Here is a 20,515-nt window from a genome sequence, read left to right as displayed (position 1 = left end):
GTATGTCCGAATCAAGTTATCTCGGCCGCGATGCTCCTCCATTATCCGAACCAGCGGGTACTTCGAGCGTGGGCGACTGTCATCTACCAGGATGCAAACATCCCCTATCCGGATAGACACGGTCGGGCGACTTCGCGAACAATTCGCGCTGCGGAGCAGGGTGCTATACTCGCGCCACCAGCGGACGGATAAGGACCTGAAGTATGTCGTACGCTCGATCATCTGCTTCCGTAGAACGTCACCGACCGCTGGTTCGTCGTTCCGCAAATCATCGATAGGCAAAATTGACGCGAGCGGGGAGGGCTGAGGTCCTCCCTTGAGGAACATCGCCGGCGTTCGGCGAGGGAGCTCTTCCATGCGGCGGAGACTCAGATTATCCGTCATACCCAGAGGTTGCATAGGTTGCATTTCCCGAAAGAGCTCGCGGCCGTCCGAGCCGGCGAGCAAGTCCCGACGTCATCAAAACTGTCTGCTCTCCGCATCTTCATAGACGATAGAAATATCCTTCGAGGACGCGAGATTCGTGGGGAGAAGGGGACAGTCTGACGTTTTATCACTCGAAGAGGGCTGATACGCTGATCAGATAATCATGAATCATGACGATCCGATCGTTTTTTGACGACTATATGCGCGCACTGCACTGACAGTGCCGTTTATTCGGTGTCACCAGGCGGCGTCCCGAACGGGGCGCCAACACTTGAGATTTCAACAGCTCGCATCTCGGTTTCCATAGAGTAATACTTGACACGGGAGAATTTTCATGGTGTACTTCTCAAAAAAGTTCCGGAATGAAGCATGTTCTACCTTATACAACGGTATGTTTGCCTCGAGCAGCATTTTGCACAGCTCCAGGTTGAACTCACTCTGCTTCTTCGAAAGAGCTACAAAGCTGCTCAACAACAGTACTTGTGAAGATTCACCTTCCGCGCGACGATTTGCTCGATTCTTGTGGGAAGTCGTCTTCAAATGTTGCTGAACAAAATATTTCTTCTCACCATTCACTGCCTTTCCGCATACTTTACAAAGTAAAACAGTGCCATCCGTTGAGAATGTCTCATCCCCGAACAACTTCACGAGGACGTCGAATCTACTCTTCGATCTCAACGAAGACTTCGGCGTTTCGAGTCAGTCAATCGGCGACAAACACGATACCACGAGATTCTTCACGGGACGGCTTAGCTTGCGCGAAGTCTGGTGATTACACAATTAATTTAGAACACGACTCATTGTCTGTGTTCGAAATGAATCAGCGACCATCGGCGCGGCTGCTTACCGCGCGTGCACGCCAAGTATTCCGAACGACCCACGACATACACATCTCAGCCAGCCGCAGGTTTCGAGTGATCGAAGCCTTCGCCTCCCAGAAACGGAATATATATCGAAACCCGACTTCGATAGGGCCTCGAAAACCCCAAAAAAAGGCATTTCCGACGCCTCTGAGCCGAGATAAGCAGATTCCGCACAGAATGGCCGAAAAAGGCAAAAATAGGCATTTATCTATTATCATCCAGACTGGCATGGTTTCGGGGATCATATCCAGACGGGCATGCTCTAATTAATGGGCTTTCTTCCGAACCGCTATGTGACGGGCACCCTCCGAGCGTAGACTCCAGAACGGACAACACACGGAAAGTTCAGAAAGTTCTATCCGGCGGATCTCTGTTGTCATGACGGACCTCGAAAGAGTCGCTGAATGTTTTGCGTTACTGACTTTTCTTTGGCGAAATCGATTCTAAAATAGATAAATCTCCCTATCTAAGCGGGCATTCTTTTTTTGAGGGGCACTCTTAATTAACAGACACCCCTTCAGAGCTTCCGAACGATAAACGGGCAGGCCCCCTCGTTAGAGGGAATACGGTTAGTACCAGCCGTCGAGCGCGGTCGGAGGCCGCGATCACGACCGCGGGTAAGAACGATATCCGCTCTTCAGAGAATCAAATCCGTGCCTTTCGAACCACAATAGGAGGGCAGCGTACCTCAGTACCATATAGTACCACATGAGTTTCGTGGTCGTCAAGAAGGAGGGTTTTTCGGCGATCACTGGGCGGAGGGGTAGAGATGAGAGAGAAAGCATCAACTTGCACACCGGGCATGGTTCCGCAACCGCCGAAGTACATGTGCGCGGAAATTGGTGGGCAGAAAGAGCCGAAAAACGGCTCACAGACGCAGCGCTTGCGCTTTTACTCTATAGGGGGGATAGCGGGATATAGGGGATAGGGGGGCTGTATTCCCAAAAGTCGGAAACCCACAATAAATCTCGAGGAAAGTGCGTACGCATCGATAATTCTCACTATTTTTCATTTTCCCATAGGCTCAATGATTGAAGGGCTATTTTAGGTAGGTCCGTAAAGACCTTCAAACTGCCCATCCGCAAATAATATTCTAGGGTTGTACTCCGGTAGGAGATTCTTTTGCCATAGGTTTCGACTCAATTGGCGTTCATCATGTTTGGGACCTCCCCTGTGAGTATCGATGTCTTGAGCTTTTGTCACAGGATTGAGCTCCTGTCTTTCATATGAGATCTGCATATTGAACTCCACGGACTCGAAACATATCTCGGCCCTCGGTGGATGGTGGATTGGGAAGAATTGACTCAAGTATCAGATTCCAAGCTCACTGAATCCTCCGGTCGCCTGTCCCACCCAAACTTAGTTATGTTCTCGAGAACACCACTTCCTCCTGAACATCGACTTGTTTTCGAACTCACTTCTTTTGTCGCCGTCGGTCGCCAAGGCCGCTGCGTCCTCGATCGTGCTGCATCCTGTCAGCAAGATTGTTAGTCCGAGGAAAGTTCCGCCCCTATACTCGTTCCATTCACTCGTCGGAAGTCGCTACGGCTTCTGACAGCGAGCATGCTGACACCAGAGCCAATATTGACCACCATATAGGGATATGGTGAGCTGAAATCGAAGTAGGTATTTCTCATCAAAACACTCCAAGCTCTCCGGCCTGTCCGGCACATCGCTGGCACAGTATTAGCACTCGTTCTTATTGGAACGCTCCACGTAGTGAATGCCTCGGACTAATGAGTCGAGCTCGACAAATTCGTAGAAACTTATGTCCAGCTCCTGCGGTGGGCGAGACGGGACGCTGATGATTGTCGTGTAGCCTGGAAGAACTGTGTAGCCTGAACCGCCGAAGCACATGAGCGCGGAAATTGGCGGGGAGAAAGAGCCGAGAAACGGCTCACAGACGAAGCGCTTGCGCTCATATTCTATAGGGGGGGATATATTCCCAAAAGTCGAAAACCTGCAATAAATCTGTAAACCCAATGAGACGATTTTTTCCCTCCAACTCACCGACCTGATGAGGTCCCCGAATCTCTCGGCACCTCCTCCCGTAGCACAAACAATCGACGTCATTTCGTGAAGACCGTATTCGCGCGGCAATCGGATGGCACCAATGAGTCCTCCGGAAGGAAGCCGATGGGGGTGAAGAGGTCCCCGTCGACCTCGAATGCGGCGATATTTTATCACGAGGAAATCGTCGACGATTGGGCGTTGGATCGGACGACGTTCCCAGAGTGTTAAAGAGCTGCTATCAGAGCACATGGAAGATAGAAGCATCGAGTTTCCGATGTCGACGTAGCGCCGCATGGATGGGGGAAAAGAGGGCGCCCACCGAAAGGTATCTGAAGGCGTGGAGAACCAATTCCTCGTCCGTAGAGAAGCTCTCCGGATGAGAATTTCCGTCAGACTCCTAACGGTGTCGACCTCGTGCCACGGCAGATCTGAGCGATGTGTAAGCGAGTCATTCGTCCACGCGGTGAATCCTTTATTCGGAAAGACTTTGAGTTTCTCGAAAAGTCTCACATGGCGCTCTGTCGTCGTGGTCGAGGTTGTCCATCCCGAGCAGCGGACACTCAAAATGAGGGAGAACTCCGGGAACCCTCCTGTAGAGTATCCCTACGATACGATATGATACAAAACCAGAGAATCCCCCTACTTATTGCGACAGTCCGTGATCGCAAAAGTCTTCGGGAACTCTTGGAGTTCTCCTCAGAGCATCAGTAGTCGACGTGGAGTCAGGGTAGCGTGCTGAACTCGAGACTGTAAGTCCCAGCCTTTACAGCGCGGTGGATTATTTATAAAAAAATATAACTCTGGGAGCCGGCAAACGTCATGAGTGCTCCCATTTCTCGCGGTCAAGCTTTGTTAGGTCAGGCGATACTGTCGACCGGATTGTCCACTGGAATGCTCCCCAAGTCGGAGAGTGGAATTTCGGAATTTCTCAAAATAGTTCTAGCTGGCTGAACTTCAGCGAGCAACCCTTCCAATGAAAAAGAAGCGGAACCCCAAGGCTCTGCCAGCCGTGAAGCGGAGGACCTTTTAATATCCGAATAGGGAGTTCCCCATCGAATAGCAGGCGGAATTCACCTCTATGAGAATAGATGAATGCCAATATCAGACTGGGAACCCCATCGGTGCTTTCGACCGATGGGCTCACTGGATTACGATCAGTCGTGAAATCGTACGAGGCTCCCGCAGATATTGGCGAATTCCGTCTCGCGCGCCTGAATCCTTATCCCGAATACCGCCAGTGGTGATGTCATCGGACTCATTCGATTCCATTTTCCCGATTCCCCGTCTTTTGGGGCAAGGCCACTCCACTGTTCGAGTCTGACGAAGCAAACCTTTCGGGCGGTATCCGGTGAAGGAAGCAGCTCGTTAGGAAGAGGTCGATAGAGACTAGACTGGACGTGATCATGGAATACACTCCGTTTCTCGAAAACCTGTGTCCTTCTGGCATCGGAAAAGAAGTTCTCCGATTCGGATACGTCCCCGTCCACACCAGACTTTGGACGAGCCTCGTGAGATTCACAAGCATCGAAGTCTCGCCGGATTTGAGCCCCGTAAAGTGAATTGATTGGAACCCTGTTGTTGCTTGGAACCTGGCCTGCCAGCCTCGGAAGGCTGGCCGTACGAAGTTGAGCGAAGTCGCGACCCTTGAGCTTCCCTCCTGCAGTGGAGATTACTCTCTCATATCTCGAAGGGGTCCCAGTCCGTCCCGAATTTCCGGGCTCTGGTCGTCACAGCAGGATGAGATTGAAGGAGCACGTTCCGCGTGTAGAGTACTGATACGCCGAGATACGATCATTGTTGAGGGAGCTGTTTCCAAACATATCGTGGGAAAAGGGCTTTTGAGGGAAAGGGAATCTTCCCTCCCGGAACTCCAAGGAGGACAAGGCTCGCATTGCGTCGTAAGGGCTGCGCAAAGAGCGAAACGTAATCTAAAGATCCCAGGTGACCTCGATCGGCGAAACAGTGCGCGAAGTCAGTTGTGGCAGCGTCCTTCCTCGCCTGTTGAATTCTCCCTTCGTATCCTCGATAGTTTCCTTTCCAGGACATTAGCTCCCGACCCTCAGCAGGTTGCAGTTTCCCGGAGAGGTGGCCCGGAGGAGGGGAACTGGGTCAGCAACCTTGCCGGTGACTCGAACGAGCTCGAACGAGCAAAAAGTTCGCGCAAGAACTTCGGTCCCGGCTTGACATTGGATCGTCATTTCCAAACTCTCGAGAGCCTTCTGTCCGATATATCTCGGTCATATATTAGACTAGCTACCCCTGAATCGCTAATGGAGTTTGAGCAGCGTCAAGTTTCTGGAAGAGTCTCACGCAAGGTCTTCGAGAGTTCAATGCGACTCAAGAGAAGGTCCTCTTGGAAATTTCCGGTATGCGTTGTCATATCTATCCCCTATCTATCCCCTATCCCCTATAGAATAAAGCAGTAATATCGGTCCGGCATGGTACCAAATATCGGGGTTTTCCACTCGATCATCAGAGCAGAATCGAGAGCTACGAGATCGAACGTAATGCTTTCCAAAATTTCTTCTATAATTCTTTAGCGTATCTGACCAGCGATGCCCATATATTTCACCTGTATCATTACTGTGCAATCATTTTTCCTGCTCCATGGGAGCGATGGGAGAGTCCGACTCCGCATCCATATATCTATCTGAACTCCAATCAGAGTTTTCCGTTGTGAACATCTTCGACAAAAAGAACTTTGGGACTCACGCGCGGTTTGCCTACATTCTTCGAGAGATTCAGCAAGCACGAGAGACCTAAGCAGTGTTTTTTGTGATCTGTGGAGTTTCGACACGAGGCTCAGAGGTCTCCTCATTGGATTCGCCATGCCCAAGATAAACCAGAGGCGTTGCTTCAATTCGCCTGCGAATCGACTTGTGAATAAAGATTCCAAACTGTAAGCACAGTTGTGAATGCTCATGCGTCGTGTTATTATTCAGATACCAGATAGGCATACATTGGACAAAGGAAATCTCAATGCTAATTCATGTGTTGATGCTCTTTGCTGTCGTACTCATTCATTGCGAATCGGTATAACGCTTTCCGTCGTAATCACTCGACAAACTCGCTCGGGCCTTGGATAGAATCGCATCCGGCGTGCGGGCGCTCTGGAGCCAATAGGTTGCGAGAGTTGCAAGAAAAACAACTGCGCTTGCACAGACCTCGTCCAATGAACAATTCCAGCGACCCGGAAACGATACCTAATCAATTCAAGCACGGAACGGTCGTGCCGCACGCGAGTCCGGCGAAGCTACTACCTATGAAAAGCGATACATCTCACAGCTTTGACTTCTGTGTATTGATGCCCTTCGAGTGCGGGCAAGGTATGCGTGGGCTGATCTGACACGTCGTAAATCAAAAGCTCAAGAATCGCTTGAGCTCTCGTGACCTTCAGAATCACGTAATCGCTTTAGAGGAGTCGAGACCTTTTCAACGTAGATCGAAAGCGGAGGATTATGCATGGAAGCACGGTGAATGACCATTCCCCCTTTCTGTCCGCGGTTAGGGTTCCGCGAATTTCCAAACATCGCGAATACCGAACGTTTCCCCGCATCGTGCACCTGCGTTGTCGTACGTATCGTCTAAGGCCGTAAAGACGTCGAATAATTGATCACTGGTTCTCCGGAGTCGACGATTTTCCCGAGAAGTAGGAACATATCCTCTCATGTGCGCATATTTCATTTGAACAGCCGACATGTCAGCGAGAAACTAAGTCGTTGTACTGTCCGAAGCGCCGAATCCCGCCCCGGATGGTCTGTGTCAGGGCAGCAAGCAAAAGCATTCGTTCGTTATTTGTCTGATGGTTTATTTGCTCCACGAGTTACGACAATCAACCGCGTGGTGTGAATATATCATGATCATGGCAGGAGAAGTGCCCGCTGCGGATAGGGTAGACATTCATACAGTGGAACTATTCTAGAGATCTATCTCATCTGCCATCGCGTGGAAAGAATTTTTTCCCCCGACCGTATGGTCAGGTCCATACCAGACGGAGGGAACTTTTCCCCCCCGTAGCCCGGCCTGTGGGCCTTTAAGGAGCCAATCTCTCCCTCGCAGTCAGACACTCACTCCCGACACATCATTGATATTCATCCGATGGATCGACCTTCTCGGTTTAAGTTGTTGACGGCGGCATCCACGACGTGCTCAGGCCTGATCGGGCATACATTTTCAAGTGACCCGCCTCAGGTAGCCCTTCAAGGTTCTGTCTTTGTGAGTCTGTGTCGAAACGCCATGTTAAAGATTCCGCACGGAACCGAAAGTTCCAGCCGGCTGCTCTCCGTCGGAATGTGGATTACTGACAAATAGTATGATACATTGTACCCCTTTGTCTTTCACGTTCCGGCGCGACTGGGTTTGAGAAAGTTCGGCCTTCGAGGCAAGGCTTCGCAGCATTGTGTCGGATTTTTAGGAAATATGTGTTTTCAGAACCCTTCATCCGTCTCCACCTTTCTCGCCAATTCGACTCACTAAGCAGCAGATATCGCTGGCATAATTTCAAATTCTTCTCAGCTGTTCCCTGATGAGATTGATTCCGATGAGCATGTGATCTGTCTGCATCTGGATACTTCCGGAGATGATTCAAGTCTTGATTCGACTTCTTCGGTGAAACCGTCTCGAGCCTCGATCTTGAGCAGCAGGAGTCGAGCCTCCGTCAAATGTCATACGTCTTTCAGGAGAGATCGAACGCATACATTTTGCGACTTGTCCGATTGCTGCTCGAAGTTTCACTCGGATCAGTCAGCCAGTCTCAGGTCATTTGAGATTGCTTAGTCGCACAGAGACATCAAATATTGCAGATGGTCGTGAATCGAAATTATTCGACGCTATTGAAGACAACCAACGATATTGGCAGATTCGGGCCCGAGAAAGCATTCCAAGGAATAATTTTACTCTCCTTGGCTCACCCACGCTGAATCGCATTTCTGTCGTTCCCACCGTGAATTCGAGCGTTTACATCGGGTGCGTTCGAATGAAACTTGAGAAACGTAAAGAGATTGGGAGGCACTTCAGATGGGAAGAGATTCAGGATGCTCATCATTTCTGGTGATGCCCCCGTCTGGGTTGTGATATGCCCTCCTTTTCCGCGCGGTCGGGACGGGGCTTCATCCTCGCGATGGCTGGGAACCTCCCCTGCCTTGTCGCGATCATACTCAAATGAAGTTCGGCCGGTGGCTCCTTTTCATTTCATGTATTCCAAGGAAGACGAATTGACGAGAATTATGCACCCGCTGGCACGGAAATTCGTTTCGTCGGTAAACTGAGTTCTCGTCGGTTCTTCGAAAAGAGCGTCACCCCTTTCCTTCGCTGAGTAAGCCCATCGGACCGTCCGAAACGCACTGCCGTGAAATGTACCGTCAGAGGCGGGAAGCCTCTCTCGATCCCCCTTCCCCGTCGCGCGTCGGTCCGCCACAGAAGAGCCCACTGATGATTCCCGCATCAAACAAACATTACTCAACTCGGAGGTTTCGAACGACGCCCGCCCTGAGCATACGGCACACGTGCTGAAGTTTTCAGAACCCCTCAGTCACTTGGATCGTTCTTTGAGCCTACAATCCGAAATTGACTTCCAGAGCCCGAGAGCTCGGGCATCGCGTTCTGAACCGCTCGACGAGCCGGGCGGGCGGCGGGGCAAGGTCCCTGTTAATTTTGAATGTGAAAACGAAAGCTCCAGTTGTGACATGATGACGATTTATCATCCTGGTCGATTTCGATGGGCTCACGTTTGCCCGACAAAGATCCAGAGTAGAACCGACACGAATACACTGTGGACGCAGATGACGTCGGAGAAGGATGCCAGTCGCCTTACGAAGTGTCCCCCTCTACATGCTTGTGTATGCTGACATCGATGGAATGTGTAGACGTTTCTCAAATGAAAACATCGTCAAGATTGGCAAGGTGATTGGTATGCTTGCGACTTGCACTCGAGAGCACAGACCCTTTCCTTCGCGCAGGAGAGGGGACTCGAGAGCGCTTCTCTTGAACGCCAGAACGGCTCTAAGACAGAGCACTGTGGGCGGCGTTGAGTTCAGCGGTGGCAACTACACAATCTCTACTTCCTTGGAGCTTTCAATCAGTTTCTGGATTACCATGAAGTTCCCCACCATCCTGGTTCTCACCGTCGGTAAGTCGTTCCGACCTCTCAAAGTCAATTGACAACGATTTATCCTAGACCTGTTTCGGAGACTAACCGATGAGCAATCACGTCATCGACCGCTAACGAGCCTATTAGATTGATGAGACAGACCAGTCTGCTTTTCTCACTCTGCCGATCGGAATGTCGAGAAAAAAATGTCCTCCACAGCTAGTGGTCGAGTTTCCGAGTATACTGAGTCAGAGTCCTCCATTTGCGCGCGCGACGGGAAACTCGATAGAGTTCTATTCGAGAAATCAGTATCAGTATGTCGAGGGTGACGCGAGTCTGCTCTCCCGAAGATCGCCAGATTTCAAGGCCGTCTGCAGGCGTCAGGATACGTCGAGGAAACCCGGCTTACTGAGTCCGAACTCCAACGCTGGCTCGACCAAGTTGAACTCATCCGCGTCAGCTGTCGGAGGGAGACTCGACGTGAAATACGGGATTTCCATCAAAAGGCGTTGATACGAGTCAATCATGTCACCGGCCGGGCATCAAGGCCCCCAAGGACGTGACTGACGCTAACTCTCGATTCTAGAAAGATTTATGTTTCCTTCTCTTAGCGCGTCTACTCATTGGAATCCTCTCGGAGCAGTCTACTTCCACAGGCTCGCTGGAAACCTCCGAACCATAGCGACTCACTCGTTTCATCCTCTCAGCCCATTCTCACACTCATTATTCTGTGAATGACATAGCGCCTTGTCGCTTAACGCTTGGATTGAGAGAGATTCAGTGAGACTTTTATTGTATTGGGAGCCGGGGTTCTCAGTCGGAACAGCGGTCTCAATCGACAACCTTCCCCGAGCCGGTACTGATTACCGTTTGCGAACGGTGGGCGAAAACGGTCAAAGTTGCGATAATTAACACTCTGAACCAAAATTTTTTTTGGGCGCTCTCGCCACGTACGAGGTCTATCGTTGCTCATTCTGCCCGAGGTTACAAATACCAACAGTGGCAAAAGCGGAAAGGCGTGGGCAAGACTCGCAGATTTCTCTGCAAGTTTGACGGTCAGGAACCGCCTGAGCTCAGAGTGCTCGTTTTGGTGTTTTCGAACGGAAATCGCCGCATGGTTGACTCCTCGGCCGACACATCGAATGATTCCCCGTATTCATCGAACTAAATAGCAGAAGATTGAATGAGCAGAGATCTGATGATATCCGGTGGGGTAGAATTGCCGGCGCCATTGTCTTCTTCCGCATCCCTGCGATACTTCGCCTTGTCCGTGGAGACCGTGGAAGGTCCATCAGACAGCTGTCTATGGTCCAAGATCAGAGCGAATCCAAACTCGAGCCGTCGCTTTATTTTCGAGGAATCAGGCGCGGTGACAGCGAGCCTTCGTGAGTGGTTTTCCATCATGAGACGAGCGCTGAAAATATCCCAATTCCCGAGCTCTCCCATCTCATATTCATCTGATGGCTGCTTAGCATGGCGTGATTGTCAGTAGAGTTGCGACAATCGTTCAGAATCCTCCGACACACCAACTATGTGCGAATCGCTCAATACAACTCAGACATCTCCCGCTGCGATTGTAAAACAATTATCACGAGCTCTTACGCTCCATTTAGTTTGGATATGCTCCGTGCGACCGCTTAGCAACGACTCCGAATGCTAGAGGGGATCGGACGTCCTATAGTCTGTCTGAATGAACGTCCTCCCTTTCAAGCAGACGTCCTGTTTCCGGTTCAGCTCCCGCGCAGTCACTGCTCCGAGCCTCCAACAAAGGACTCCGAGGAGCGATATTGGAAACACCTTGTGTCCGTTCCCTGCCGCGTAATCACCTCGCTCACCAGACAGCCTCACCAAGGACGTCGAAGGATAGTGTCGACGACGCCGTCGTCGTTTTCGCCGAGGCGGCTTTTCTCCGAAACGCTCGAGGGCCCCGTTATTTACGCGCAGTATCTTCCGCGGTACCGATCCGTTTTCTAATTCCTCGCACACGTGGATAAAGCTGTGCTGTGCATCCAAGATCGTGCCTTCCGGACGTCCCGCTCTGTATCTCACGACTTCATTGTCAATCAATCTCAGATTCAGTTCAGGCGCAACACCTACATGTGTCCACGAGGCCCATTGGCTTCCGTCCTTAGGAGAAAGGTCGGCTCGTCGGAACTCCGACTTCTCTCCTCGGCCTGGAAGCCATAGTACCTGGCATAGGGATGGTTCGGGACGTAAACAAAATCGGCTTCTGCCTCCGGAAAGACTGCGTCCCGTCGCACTTTCCGGTCCGCTTGATAGATTCCTCCGAGCGCCAGACCCCGATTATTTCGATCGCCTGCGCGGCTTTTCCCAGTCACAGAAAGGTTTTTCGATGATCGATGCTTCGTCTCGCGCTCGGAGCTTATTCGACGCAAAACCTGCCTCGAGCTTAGCGGCTGGAATCGGCGCTCGATGCCAAAGCATAGAAGCGGCATATGGCCTTTGTTTTCGCTATGCGAACGCGTGAGCTGTTTCAATGGGCGTGAGTTTCTTCGGAAATGAAGTAAAAGGGGGATTGCGTTTACTTTCTTCTATGTAGCCAGCGCTTCAAAATGGTCGATTTCTGCTCACCCAGATGCCATAATACTCAAGGATTTTGCTGCCGCTGCGACTGCATGGAAAGACTCTAATGATAGTCTGATTATGTACATCTCATTTCGAATGCCGCACCGCGGCAATTGCGCAAGAGATGTCTGAGAAAGGAGAATGAGTAATTCTTCTCGGTGGAAAACTGGAGAAGATTTCCGTCATTCAACGTCGGCTCGGAGCTCATGTTCCGGCTCATTTCAGTTCAAAGCTCATTCTACTCGGATGCACATTAGAGCGCGAGATGAGCGGGTTCATTTCACGTCATTCTGCGGGGAGCGGCCGAGTTTTTGCGGTTCACGTCTGGAATCTCGGGAAGGGAGCTCTGGCTTTGTCATCGTGTTTGTGCTCGTACGAATCGGCGACACCTCGGTTACTCCGAGCTCTCCAACCGACCGGAGAGAGAGCGCGGGCAGCCAATCAGTCAGACATGCCGTTGGCCGGATCAATTTGTTTCCGCCGGAGCGCTCCTGATCTTCGGGCTCCCACAGCGAAAGCAATATGAATCGACACAAACGTTGGTAGAAATAGGAGCCAGAGCTAGTGTTGGACTCGGAGATCCGGGTTCCGATGTTTTTACAAGCAGCGACATCGAGCCAAGGGAGAACGGAATCACTCCCGGGAAGCAACGGCGTACTGCTTCAGAATAGAAAATGATTTCTTCCAATGAGCTGCATTGATTATCACGGAGGCGACACGCGCCCTGAGCTGTCAATGCGAAAAAAAAGTGAAAAAAGACGAAAGTCCATGAGGGAAAATTGTGAGCAGCAAACATATTCTTCCGCGTCTTGTTGGGCGCGACGTTTCTCGCGAGAAGAATCCCTGCTGCACACCGCAAGGTTCTCCACTTCGCATCATTGCCCGTAGCGGAACTTCTTGGCTAGACATAAACACGGCCCTTCCGAGTCTCGAGTCACTCGTGTGCTCAAACAATCCGAGCAGTAAGAAGATTTCGACCAGATGACATAATCACGACGAGGTGCCGAACAGCCGAGAAAAAGCAAAAACTTCCAATTTTTCTGGCGGGCACCGATGAGGACTCATGTCGATGCGATCGCAGGGATGGAACCGCTGATTTGATTTTTCTTCCCTGGTGACGATAGCTACGAGGAAAGCTAAAATAGATAGTCGCTCGATAGTCGGCCTATCCACAGAGAGGCAAAAATACATAGCCTAACAAACAATTTCCGATTTATTTTCTGTTTCCTTCAGTTGCCCTCTCCGGCGCGGGTGTAGTTAAACGAGGCTTCTGGTGATGTCTCTGCGAGACTTCCATCCGCGCGATTCTCACGATCGCTACTCGATGTATACAGGTTTGGTTTTGAGTGTATTATTGTCGAGCGCAAATGTGTACGGTGGTCAGTTGCTCGTCTTCGATATACTATCTAATGGACAGCAAACAATGGACCTTGCCTCAAGTGAGTCATACAGTCTGGGTGCAAAACTCTTAGGACTTTCGAAGCGAATTAAGTTTCGAATACAAAAGAACGACCGAGTCACCACGGACTGAGAGCTCATTGTAGCTGTATACTTGCCGCCGTGGGTCGCGATGGCGCGATAGGGACCCTGTCGAGATTACGGTGTCGAAGCGGTATAGTCAGGGTAAACAGGCGTCTTAATTTGAACTCTTCATTCGGTGAAGCGAAGATGATGAACCTGACATGATAAACTGCGCTCCTGTCTAACGCGTCGTCGGTGGCCGTCCTAGAGGGCCAGCAGTGCCTTTCGAGCGAGCATCCGATGCGGTCTCAAGTGGTCCCCGTGCTGCCGCTGGACGCTTCCTCTACTTGTTGCTAAGTGAAGAGAAGCTTAAGGTCGATCCAATCAAGAACAAGCGAGCAGCGAAATCAAAAACACACATTCTTCTCTCGCCGAAGGTCCTCTCGGTCCCGCGCTATTCCGTCAGAGACCACAGATATGTTTTTGTTTATCTCTGAATGAGAGAGACATACGAAAACACGGTACATGGTCAAAAGCACCGTCCAGGGCCTATAGAGCGAGTATTCGACGCTCGAGTTCGATAGTTCCCTAAATTTTCTTTATAGTTTTACTGCACTAGCTGAATGACTTGGAGCTATTCACCGGAAATACTGCGAGCGGGTTGGGAACTAGACATTACGGTCATTCTGGCGACTGTCGACTGATCTCTAGCGCCTCTGAGTGATTTATTCGGGGAAACGTGTCATTTTGGCGGCGGCCTCGTATCCATGCTTGAAACACAGCCAGAATTGTCGCGTTTTTTTCTGGAAGTGCCGCGTCTCAATCTCCCTAGAGTCATCCGAGCCTCTTGCGAGGCACTGCCTCGGATCAGTAATTTGTTTGACGTTTGAACTTTTCAAGGAACCTACGTCGCTTCCGCTGAAGATCACATCAGCTGGAGCTATGAGGGGCCGACAGGCCCGAAATACTGGGCCGACCTGAAGCTCGGCGGACAGAATCAATGTGGATTACAGAAACAGAGTCCCATCGACATCGATGTCCTGAAAACCAGATACGACGGCAGCATGTCGCAGCTCTATTTCAAAAGCTATGACAAAGCCACCCCGAACATCACCATCGTCAACACGGGTCATTCGAGTGAGTTCGTCCGCCCATTTTCCCATGGAGGCCGGGTCCCTCGATATAGAGAGAGGCGAAATATCTCTCGGGTGTAATCCAAACTCGGATAAATTTCAGTTCAGCTGAATTCGCCCAATTGGCGGCAGTCGGTGTCCGGAGGACCCCTTCCGGGATCCTTCAATCTGCTGCAGATGCACTTCCATTGGGGTAAAGACTCCTACAGAGGAGCCGAGCACACCGTTAACGGCAGACGATATCCCCTTGAAGTAAGGTGAAATTTTCGACGCTCCGGACGGCGACGCGATGAGCAACCGATCCCAAGACAGAAGCTCACCTGTGTCCCTTAATTCTCGCAGTTGCACATGGTCCACAGCCAGGCTGCGGAACCCGGCCATTCCGCTAGTGGTAGACTAGCCGTCATCGGCATCTTCTTCGATCTCACCGAAGGAGAATCGAACGCCGGGCTACAGAAAATCACGCAGGTGAGCGGAGAAGAGGGAATGTCTCTCAATATCTGCGCACGACTCTTCTGACAGGAAACATTTGTGCTCAGGTGATCAGAGACATGAGAACGCACGACAGCGTTGATCTCCGAGGTGCCCTCTCGCCCGGGGAGCTCCTTCCGGGAACGAAACACTTCTTCACCTACCAAGGATCCTTGACCACGCCTCCCTGTTCCGAAGTGGTCACGTGGCTGGTTCTGAGAGATCCTCTGAAGATCAATGAAAGAGAGGTCTGTAGCATGCCCGTTTGCATCCTGGGGTTCTCTGAGATCAACAGTCGCAGACGTACAATTTCCCACCGTGGACTGACTCCTCACCGACTTTTCCCCTGGCAGCTCGCACTGTTCCGGACGACGCTATTCGAAAACAACAGGACCATGGTCGACAACTTCAGACCAATTCAGATGTTGAACAACAGAGAAGTGAGTGTACAAAAAAACTCTTTCATCAGACCACCGGCGAGCCTCTTGCGAAGACGAGACTATCATTGATCAATTTTCCAATCAATCTCTGCGCTTCCGCGTCCCCCATCGATACGAGACCCTCAATCGAGCGGGTATACTGACTGAACCTGAGCTTTCCAGGTGATATCATCTTTCGTGACCGCCTCATCTAGCTCCTTATTAGCATCTCTCCCTTTGATGATCATATCAGCCATTCTATGCAGCCGCTAAATTGAAGCCGAAGATTGAAACACCGTCCGAACAACGCCAAAGTATCAACGTCGCCTATGGAAACGAAATACATACTTGTGATAGAGAGATCTAGCTCCTAGGGAATCTATTTTTCCGGCCACCTGCAGCTCCTTTACCCGGTGCGGAGGTCAGTGATGATGATCACGGTCTCGTAAGCTGTATGTTGAGGTCTACAATATTGAATCTTCGCATATTTGTTTCCTCTCCAAAGCAGCTTCTATACTCCAAAGCTTGATAAGATGGGTCCGACCCGAGTTTCCCTTCACCAGGAAAACTGAGCTTAGCGTTCTGCCGTCCAGCGTCTTGCCGCTCGATTCTGATTCCCCGAGTCCATCGGATTTTGCCACATAATTGGAAGGAATACTCCCGTTTAGCGATGGCTCGAGGACATTCTTTATCTTATTGACCTTCGAAGAAAAGTTCGAAAGGGTTAGATGAAACGTTTTTTTTCATCAGATGAGCTATAAATGACTGATACCTCGCGTTAATTATCCTCTGTTCTAAGTCATGTCGTTGAATTGGAGTAGCTTTCGAACTTGGAAAAGTGAATAAAGTAGCTTTGGAAAGTCAGATATTGAGCCAAACGTGAGAACGATGACGTGCCGTCGCAAGCGACTCAGCGAAACCGATGATTTTGGCTATATCTGAATGCTCCGGCGATAGCTCTTGCTGCTCCTGCGCTGTACGCTCCCAAGCGCGAGTAAACGTGGAGGTGTCTTCCCGAGGGATCTCGCAGGTTCCGACACACCGTCTGATCACTCCTCGTGACCATTACGCATGTTCTCTCAGCTTGTTTGCACCAGAGTACACATGGCCTTATTTAGAAAGATCGCCCTTTACTACCAACAGCAATTTTGAGGGTTATCATTACGACGACTCTTTCTAGACTGTTGCGGGAAACGTGTCGCGATGACTAATCGTCAACGACGTCTCGACATCCATTTGCGCAAATTTTATTCTCCATGCGACAGTTTCTTCTGCGGTTTGCAGATTTCTGTGAAGAGAGAAGTTGGCTCCGAGTAGGGGACCGCTGAGAGAATTGCGAAGTCGATCGACGAGATGAAAATATGAGCGAGGGTAAGGGTTGAAGCGTCTCAACTCGTTACTCCTCGCCACGCGCGGAAAATGATCTGATTGCGCTCGGGAAGGCTTGGAGGACTGCCTGTCTTCACGATAATTCGAGCAGCTCAGAGTTCAAGGCTCGATTCGGCATTCTTATCGAAAGGGGTCGGAGCATCTGGCTCCCCATCACTTTTTCGACTGGAAAAGCGGCAAACCTTGCGTATACGTCGGTTGAATCCGGTCTCTCTTCTTTTCAACTTTTCCTCAGCTTGTCGTCAAATTCCCATCGACATCCACCCCTCGCTTCGCCCATTCGACCTCGCTCGAAGCGTTCCGCTCCACCAGATCACGATCACCTAAAACGATAGCTCCCTTGATCTCCGCACTGCCAAGCGTTATCACACCGACGAAGAACTTCTCGAAGCCCCTCTCACTCGACCATAGCCCATCCTCCAATCGCTGAATATCCCGTAATTTATGTTTCTCCGCACTCCGTCATCACACAACCCTCGCAACCTTCGCCCCCAGTGGGTCCTCGTAGAATTTACATAAATAAATGAATGAATGAATCAAGAGGCCGATCCTTTTTCTACTCACGGAGACCTTTTCTACACTGTATGCGGAAACTTCGGTCGACATCAAGTCCTGCTGGCAAGACAGTCAATGCTTGCGCGACTTCTGTGAGAATCACTCGCTCCGGAAGAAGGCTGCAGTTTCTCCGAGAATCTGCGGCATACAAAAAGGCGTAGCGTCGCCAGGAATTGGAAATAGACAGCAGAGATAATTTCCAGAGAAGACGGGGAAATCACAATGACATATGCGAAAGCCGTTTCTCGGCAGTCTCCATCGACTCGGAGCAGGTCCGAAAGAGCGAGACCCCGGCGGCGGCCGTGAGTAATAGGAAAGGCTCGGCGAGAATTGGCAGATCTATAGGGTCCAAATCAGCGCGAACTTTTCGTCGCGTTCTCCGGGGAGCCGATACGAGTAGGAGCCACCGCGTAAACTCGGTGAAACAATCAATGAATTGATGCTTCTAACCAGATTCGTGGTGGTCGACGGTATCGGGCATGCATCCATTCACCTGACAACTGATGAGTTACGGGTCACGGGCGCATACATTCATCGTCAGCCGTCTCATCTCGGAAGAAAAAGAGGGGATTTTTCTCTGTGGACCCCTTGAGAACCGGTCTAGCTCCGGAAATATTGCTCGGATCGCCTCGGGACCTAGTGCGTTGGATTCCTGAGACAATTTCACACCTGAATAGCTGCAGAGCAACTTCTAAAAATTAATTTGAAAATTAAAAATTGAACATTCTTCGGCCGATGCGTGACAAGAGGGGATTTTTCTCTATGGACTCCAAATCAGAGGTGGCTCTGATTTGGAGCCACCTCGAAGGATTTCGCAGACCTTTTAGGATTTTCTCGGAAACTGAGTTATCATGTAGCTCGAATATTTTCCGTTCCTTTCCATGGCCGAGAGGAGCGCGAACGCATGCGATTCAGGTGTAGGATCGCCGATCTACCCCCGCGACTTGTAGGATTCGGTATCACGCAAAGTTTCATCATTACTGGTCACGGTCCCCGTGGATTAGCGCTCTTCCTACCGCGGGATAGATTCACTCGCTTCAAGCTTCTAACAGAGCGCTGTTCTCTCCTCTCACACACGTCAAGACTGCCTCCTACGCCCTCAGAATCCGGAGGGCTCCACTGAGTTGGATGATATTATTCCGCATTCTCGTCTCTACTCTCGTCGATCTGCGGATACCCGCATTAGTATTGAGAATGTCAGCTTTGGAAGACTGCAGGAGGCGAAGGCTTCTGAACGTCGAGCGGGCCTCACGAGTATAACCTCTTTTTCGCGCTTTGAGAGGGACCTCTGCGCAGGACGCACTTTTCATGAAGATCTTCGCTAAATCTCGGGAGCGAATCACAGAATTCATCCTCGCACGGAAAATTCCAGACCACCGCCCTGGACAGCACTCCGGCTCGATACGCCGGTGATTTCCAGATAAAGCACTTCTGTCGGGAGAACGTCGAATACTCGATGATGTATTGTACAACGATACCGTGGGCAATCCATCATTTACTGAGGTGCGTCGATTCAGGTTGGACGAAATGCGAATACCTTTGGAGGAACTGTGCGCTCAGAGATTCGGGTATAAATATTCGTAGAAGCAGAGATAGCATGGGCCCAAATCGTCGCCTCTAGCCAAAAATATGCTCTCTGGTGAAAAGCACGCGGAAATCACGAGGGAGTCGCAGGCACTGGATATACTGCGGCCGCTGTTCGGAACTCTGCATTGGGTCGGCGCAGGCCACGTACGGCGTCATGTCGACGGAACTTATGGGCGTGGATGGCGCGAAATTACGTAGGCCTACGGATCTAAACATGATGATCTTCGGGAATAGCCCCGTGTGAATCATACCTCCTTTCTGAGCACTTAAGGGACATCAGACAGGGGCCCTTGCGAATGGTTGCCAATTCATGTTTGTCCGATTCATGGTGGTCGGCGGTCTGGGATTCTCCGTCGCTCGACACCTAGTCGGTGCCGCAGCTTAAAATGTGGTTCGAGCCGTTCGTAGTCGGCGCTGAGTGTATCGAATGAGAGAACTTCACTCGGTTATCCTTGTCATAGATGAAGCTCCGAGCAGGGGCAAGTCTCTCATTAGCTGAGTCACAAGGATCACAACATGCATGGAGTCTTACAAAACATCGGACTACGGCCCGCTCAAACATTCCCGAATTCTTCGATCAGCCGACAGGAACGCGAGCTCATGCAGGTAAACTGAATTTTCGCTGACCTCCCTATGGATTCCGGGGAGTATCGCTTCGCTGGACCATCTACTGATCAACTGATAATAATAAACGAGAAAAATAGAGTGAGCACGGAAAGAACGGGAGAGAACAGACGCGAAGACAATCTTCTCTTTGCTCGGTCTGTTGAATCACGCTCGTCCGCTCTGGGAACGAGTGGACACGCAGACTAAGTGACGACGTACGCACGAGTTACGACGCGACTATTTCCGGTAAATCCGTCTTAAGATACAGCGGGGCCATCAAGCTCCCCTGGGCTCGTCAAGTAGAGGGATAGCGCTTCAGCTCGCTGATTCGATAACAAGTCAGTCGGATGGCGCAGGAAGTGCACTTACAGTCTGGGAACTGTAGAAACTTCATCGAGCAGCGATAATGACGACTTTGGGCGCTTCTGTCACCTAGGTCAGCCTCAAGATTCAGGTACCGGAGAATGCTCTTGGAAGGTCCCGAGATCCATCAGGCGTTCGGAATTCTACGGTAGAACAAGTATGAGGCTGCGCCCCATCAAGCCCGAGCGATGCTTCGCTGTGAGTTCGAGCTCGACCACAAAACTGAAATCGATGCCGAAAGATCACCCGCATGGCCGCGAGCGACCTTCGCTCGTTGAGTCCGCTCGCTCAGAGAAATCCGTTCCGATTTGTCAGCGGGCTCCTTCTCCTGTCTGACGATTTCTCAACCACCGAAAAATCGTCAAGCGCTCAAGGCTCTCGCAGCTTTTCTGTACTGAAGTCACAGTGAATTCTCAACTATTTGGATGACCTTCAGGAAATAATAATTTTTCCACGGTCCCGTTGGTCCATGGTCGGAGATCCGACCTGATCCCTGGAGCGAAACGGCTCCATCTCCATACATGAGGCCTGACGATTTTTCGGAGGTTCAGAAAT

At 50.8% G+C, this 20,515-nt stretch overlaps 1 protein-coding gene across 1 annotated transcript; it reads left to right on the top strand.

Annotated features, from left to right (window-relative positions):
* The first annotated feature begins 9,377 nt into the window (after nucleotides 1-9,377).
* LOC100905966 (carbonic anhydrase 7) lies at nucleotides 9,378-15,829 on the top strand. Its single transcript, XM_029111009.1, has 8 exons — nucleotides 9,378-9,429; nucleotides 13,210-13,310; nucleotides 14,338-14,574; nucleotides 14,674-14,822; nucleotides 14,913-15,038; nucleotides 15,110-15,289; nucleotides 15,395-15,481; nucleotides 15,644-15,829. Exons 2-8 carry the CDS (start codon nucleotides 13,253-13,255, stop codon nucleotides 15,731-15,733), a joined length of 927 nt encoding a protein of 308 aa, XP_028966842.1. The 5' UTR covers nucleotides 9,378-9,429; nucleotides 13,210-13,252; the 3' UTR covers nucleotides 15,734-15,829.
* Nucleotides 15,830-20,515: the final 4,686 nt, after the last annotated feature.

Source organism: Galendromus occidentalis, unplaced genomic scaffold, assembly GCF_000255335.2.
Source record: "Galendromus occidentalis unplaced genomic scaffold, Mocc_1.1 scf7180000077191, whole genome shotgun sequence".
Taxonomy (NCBI): domain Eukaryota; kingdom Metazoa; phylum Arthropoda; class Arachnida; order Mesostigmata; family Phytoseiidae; genus Galendromus; species Galendromus occidentalis.
Note: the sequence above shows the minus strand (reverse complement) of the source record. Positions and strands in the feature narration are given on the sequence as shown.

Excerpts from the sequence above, each read along its gene's own strand:
- LOC100905966 (XM_029111009.1), top strand. The coding sequence starts at position 13,253 with ATGTCTCTGCGAGACTTCCATCCGCGCGATTCTCACGATCGCTACTCG. Across the intron at positions 14,575-14,673 it reads CGTCAACACGGGTCATTCGA|TTCAGCTGAATTCGCCCAAT; the intron begins GTGAGTTCGTCC and ends GATAAATTTCAG. Across the intron at positions 15,039-15,109 it reads GGCTACAGAAAATCACGCAG|GTGATCAGAGACATGAGAAC; the intron begins GTGAGCGGAGAA and ends ATTTGTGCTCAG.